This window comes from Diabrotica undecimpunctata, chromosome 5 (genome assembly GCF_040954645.1).
Source record: "Diabrotica undecimpunctata isolate CICGRU chromosome 5, icDiaUnde3, whole genome shotgun sequence".
Taxonomy (NCBI): Eukaryota; Metazoa; Arthropoda; class Insecta; order Coleoptera; family Chrysomelidae; genus Diabrotica; species Diabrotica undecimpunctata.
Genome location: NC_092807.1, coordinates 136,463,268 through 136,469,267, shown reverse-complemented (window position 1 = coordinate 136,469,267; position 6,000 = coordinate 136,463,268). Strand labels below are relative to the sequence as shown.

The following is a 6,000-nucleotide window of genomic DNA, read 5'->3' as shown; positions in this document are numbered from 1 at the left end:
CACTTCGTTTTTCAAATATTCACGAATTCCAAAGTTCAGAGGACAATTGAAAATTGCAAAATTTCCGGAAACAGGTCCCCAGTTTGAATCTTGTAAAGAATTTTCATCACGTAATGATCGTACAGGAGTATTGGGTTTTAAGTTTCCTACAAAAATATATCGATATATATATATATATATATATATATATATATATATATATATATATATATATATATATATATATATAAGCAATTCCAATACTTTTTACCCACTCTTGTGGGAGGGGTCTTCGGATTTGCTCCAAATTATAGTGTGTTAATATACCTTATGAAATAAGACTACAGTTCAAATTTTAGCCCTCTAGGTACACTAGGATCCGAGAAATCCCTTCTCAGAGGCCCAAAAAAGGCCCTTTTTAGCCTATATTCAAAAAGCTATATCTCGATGTCCTATAAACCGATTTTAATTTAGAATAGCTAATTTTATTCTTATAACGTCAGCTATTTACAAAACAATTTTCAAAATCCTAGATCTCAAGATCCATTGTCGGGGACTAAATTAGTGCGGACGAAATTTAAAGATTTTGGTTATTTTTAAAAAATCATAAATAGTGAATGGGTAATTAGAAATACTTTTGATAAGTCTTATTTGAAAGGTTTTTTTATTACCTTTAAAATGAGACTTGGTAAATTAAAATTTATCGAGTAGATTCAGAGTTAGAGCTGTTTGAAATTGATCATTTTCGTGAAAATCGCGTTTTTTCTAATTTTCAAGCTAGCAGCAAAAAAATCTTTGAACTTTTAGAGTAACGAAACTTGGTGTGATGATAGTTATTCATATGTACAACAACCTGTAACTCTTTATTTTTGTTGTTTTAGCCATTATTGACCTTATCTAACTGCTTCAAAAATTGGAAAAATCGAGTATTATACATCTAAAGTAAGCCAAAGTACTCGGCAGTTTTGGCATTCTTGAATCAATTTCATACTACTAACCCCTTTTTCTCAATATAGATAATAAAAGAACTTACCAAGAGCTTTAACTTCAGTGATGGTAGAATTCTCTGGGTGCTCGAAAACAAAAGTTTGAATTGTTAAAACGTTTTTTTATAATTCAGGATATTAAATCTGTGAAAAGTCGTTTTTGCCTATTAGTAAGTTTATGTAAAATTTTGAACAACTTTGATTTTGTAGCATATAGAAAACTTTTTTAGTCACTTTTTAAATCTATTAGCAATTGAAACAGTTTATTAACCACAAAAAAAAATGTACTGCCGAGCGGCCAAGAGTGTAAGGATTAATGCTATAAACGAATTCGTGCACGCGTGTGTGCACAAATATTTTTTCTCTAATAATTTTTGGAATTCTAATAAATATAATAAGCTTACAATAGAGTTTTACCGAATTATTTTACAAAAATTGCTGAAAAAAATAATAAATTATAGTATATGAATTGAACCTGGCAGTAATAGTTACAAATTTGACACTGCCTAAAATACTGTTTGAATCGCCAATAGGGAATGATTTTAATTATCAACGAAAATTTTTGAATTGAAAAAATATCACTATATATTAGGATAATGTAAACATGTCGCGTGGAACAGTAGATGCATTATGCTTTAGTAATTTTTTAAAAATTTTTAAACTTAATTAGAATATAAGAACATTTATATCGTATATATATATATATATATATATATATATATATATATATATATATATATAACTATATACGATATAGATAAGCTTATATTCTAATTAAGTTTAAAAAATTTCGTTTTACTGTTTGTTTTGAGAATAAACATTTCTGATAAAAAACTTTAAAAAGGGCCTTCTTTGGGCCTTTGAGAAGGGATTTCTCGGGTCCTAGTGTACCTAGAGCGCTGAAATTTGAACTGTAGTCTTATTTCATAAGGTATAATAACATACTATAATTTGGAGCAAATCCGAAGACCCCTCCCACAAAAGTGGGTGAAAAGTATTGGAATTGCTCATATACATATATATATATATATATATATATATATATATATATATATATATATATATATATATATATATATATATATATATAGACCCCATTTTCAGACAATGCTTACTCTATCTATTATGCGCAAATCAAGGTTTTGTGATTGAATTGATACATTTGAATTGAAATAATATAGTTATATTAGGTAAATCAAACATAAATTCATTTGTGTGAAGCCAATCTAATAGAAAAAATCGTATTATACAAACTAAAATTTTATTTAAGATTTTAGTGAACAAACCTTTTCTTAAATTTTTTTTTTCGCTACCGGTTCATTGTCAGATTCACTTGTCAACGCTGCATCAATAATATATGTACGATCCAAATCTGAATCCGAATAATCGGAAAAAACATCACGTATATTGATTTTTCTAAACTCCTCTAACTCAAAAGCAGCCTTTTCTATATCTAATTCCAACTCTAAAGAAAGAAGTTGTTTATTATTGTGCGTCGTATTAACTTTTTTCAATCGTGAAGTCGACGATATGTTCCCTTCGGAAGTATATAACAATCTTAAACATCTAACACGTGTGAATCTCTTACTGGATAGACAGCAGACTATTAATTTGAACTTCAGTGTCCATCTATGGTACTCATGGCCTGAAACTAGCCTGCAAGTAACAATTTTACAATCGTATGCCACATGCACGATATGAGGACATTGCAATTTTTACAGAAATAATCAAAAAACAAATCTGATTTTATGAATTTTACTTAAAACAAACACAATTAGAGTACCTAATTAAAAAGAAAAAAAGATTTTGATCCAAAAGGCCCGGTACAAAATTTAGTCTGAATTTACCTGGCAGTTAAAGTGGTAACATACACTTGTTATACAAGTTGAGCATAAAATTATATCAAACCTACTATAATAGAAATATAAAATCCATAATAATGTGTTACAATTTTTTAAAAGAACCCTTTTACTTAGATCGCACAAAGAGCAAATAAATTTGAAATTTTCTAGTAGCACTGAATTTCATACAACATAGTTGTGGCGGTCAATTAGAGGGTTGCCATTATCTCCTAGTGTCCAAATATCGTTTATTTGTCTTCTACAATGCATATAGGATACTTATTGTTGTAAGGAAAAACTATGAGGTCAATTAACAAGAAAATAAAAATACTGAAAACAAAATCATAAAGGAAGACAATTTTATTCGAAACCGCAATTAAAAAAACAAAAACTCAAGTTGTCTTTCGCGTAAGAATCCTTGCGGTAGGTTGTGCTTCGAGCTTACTAATATAAACACGCGGTGTAACCGCGAAAACTTCAGTGATCTCCAATCCGCCGAAGGAGTGACTGTCCGGTCAGCCCATCGCACAAAACGCGGGTCCAAAACCATCGTTTCCAATACGCGATTGATGATTTTTGGTCCCTATTTTTTTTTTAAGTTGAATTAGCGCACATAGTTGATGCTACCTCTTATCTTAATTTTATCTTTGTAACGACTGATAACACTTTTGGTTGAATTAATAATTTTTAGTATAGTCGTTCGATTCGAGAAGTCAAGATGCAGATTTTTGTGATTTTTTCTGTAATTCTGTGTTCGTTAAAATATAGCTACACTGCCCCAAGTGACAGCAATGCATTGGTAAGTCTTCATTTTAAACTTTTATAGATATAATTATAAAAATATTAATCGATTGATAAATAAAACAAGTAAAACAGTATGTTTATATTTAGTACTTAAAATAGGTTGTGTTTCAGCTTTGCATGTTTGTAGAATTTAAATTGTTTCCTTATTTCCATGGAATTTCAGTTTATTTCTAAACAAATCACTCGGTCGGTTCTTACAATCGTTGAATTGATATTTCTTTTTTCTCTTATTTTCAATTGCTGCAATTATTTTATTTGTGTTAATCTTTAGCCAGTTTTCTTTTTCTCCTGCTATTTTCATCGTTGTTTAAGTTGCTCTATATCTATTTGTATTTCTCCTGTACCTATATGTGGTCTAATTATCCCAATTTATTCACATCTTATCCAGATTGATTCCACGCATTGTAATATAAAGCAATTGATCAGCACCAAGATTTTTGATGTTCTTTAGAAAGTTTTCTGGAGACTTTTCATTCTGATTGTCTTCTTATTTATACTTCAAGATATACATACTGGCGATTTTCTCGTTGAATTTAACACAGAGTTTGTTGTTTGATATCGTTGTGTAAGCGTTATGCATTTAGTATATTAACTATAAGTAGTATGAAATCTGGTCTATTTTGTGCCACCTGTTGTCAGCAAACACCATGCGGTACCAGTATAGCTCGTAGTTTGAATTTTCAAGCATACTGTGAGGGACACATTTATGATAACAGAGATGGTTGATTTTGAGGACTGCCAGGTTTTTAGCTATATCTGGAAATCTGTCCTGCTGAGTCATTCCGCTTCTTTTATTCAGTTTTGCAGCTCAAGAGGTTTGATATCTATACCGGCACTTAACTTTTTGCACCTAAGGATCTTGGATGATATATTTTGAGTAATTTTTGGCTAAAATTTTCTAAATTTGAATGGCAGTAAGAAAACCTTGGGTTTCGGGAACCATATTTCGTGATGTCAACAATAGTTGAACGCTGTATTGTCGACATAGTCCCAGCTGATTTTATTGCGATGCCACCCTTCTTTGTTTGGTAGAAAATTTTAAATTTTATTAATATATTATTAAAATATAGTATTTGACATATAATACATAGGTATAAACGTTTAAGAAATATAATCATTAATATTTTATTTTTAATAGTAACCATTATTACTCAAACATTAATGTCTAATATTTATTTATTAGGTTAATCAATTAAAATGAAATCCACAATATAACTATAATGGAGTATACAAACACATTAACAAACTTTTCTAAGTTAGGTGCTTTAAAAAACTTTTATATTAAATATTTTACTGATTATTGTTTGTTTCCTTGATTTAAATATCAATACCTGACTGTCAGTATCATGATATCATTGTTTTCATGAGTATTTTTACCCTATTTCACAACTTATATCTGAATATGTTCCTTTGTTATATGCATTGTGCTTTGGATTATTAGAAACTGAAATTTTGTTATGATTCAATTTTTATATTGTCGAAGATTGTCGGTATATGTAGATTTTGTCAAACTACTTTGAGAATACATATATATTTGTCATCGTTTAACTCCTCAAGGCAGTGTAATTTCTTGTTGGTATAGTTTTGTTTCTGGCCAGCTTTGGAACCAAGTATTTTGTAGCTAACCCGCTTGTTCTTCCACAGATTTTGCCCTAATTGTTCAACCAGAGTAAGAGATTTCTAGGTTCTCGCATTATATGTCCGAAATATTAGACCTTTCTTATTTTGATGATGTTGATCAATTCTCGCTCTTTGTGCATGGTCTTTAGCACACGTTAGTTAGATATGTGTGTTGTCCACGGGATTCTGAGTAAGCGACGGTAACTACACAACTCGATCGCTCCTAATTTATTAAGATTTTTTATTTTTATTGTCCAGGTTTCACATCCATACAACAAAGCAGACCAGGCGTAGCACTTTATTAATCTTAGACGTGTGGTCAATGACAGACTTCTATTGCACAATACAGAAACAAAGTTAATAAAGTTTTTTCGTGCAATTTCTCCAATCCTCTTTTGACAAGTTATTAACTCTTACGGGTTCTTCTTGGGATTCCCTCACTAGCATAGGGTCTACCTTTAGTATACCGCTTGACTCTTTGTGCATATATTTATTATCTTCAGTTCGAAAGCCATTTTATTTGTTGAATAAATGGTTTTGTTCTTTTTTTCGACGCATAAGTATAGCAGGTATGTTAAAGCAGTTGCTTTAATAAAGTCCTCGTAGACATACCGTCTCAGGACTTGCAACTTAATGTAGAGTCATATGTCGCCATGTTACCAATCCAACGGTAACTTTACCATCCTATTTGTAAACACGACATAATGTAAACTAAACTTCATATATTAATTTTTAAAGGGTTTTTACCCTCATATTTATTGACTACATTC

At 30.2% G+C, this 6,000-nt stretch overlaps 1 protein-coding gene across 4 annotated transcripts in view; it reads left to right on the top strand.

Annotated features, from left to right (window-relative positions):
* The first annotated feature begins 3,281 nt into the window (after window positions 1-3,281).
* The window catches only part of Mmp1 (Matrix metalloproteinase 1), a 151,617-nt gene continuing 148,898 nt past the window's right edge, over window positions 3,282-6,000 (top strand). For 3 of the 4 annotated variants that reach the window (XM_072532778.1, XM_072532777.1, XM_072532779.1), the window contains exon 1: window positions 3,282-3,605. In XM_072532778.1, coding sequence (XP_072388879.1) covers window positions 3,525-3,605 — 81 coding nt within the window. In that variant the 5' untranslated portion in view covers window positions 3,282-3,524. The remainder of the gene's footprint in view (window positions 3,606-6,000) is intronic. The other variant, XM_072532780.1, reaches the window with a different exon arrangement.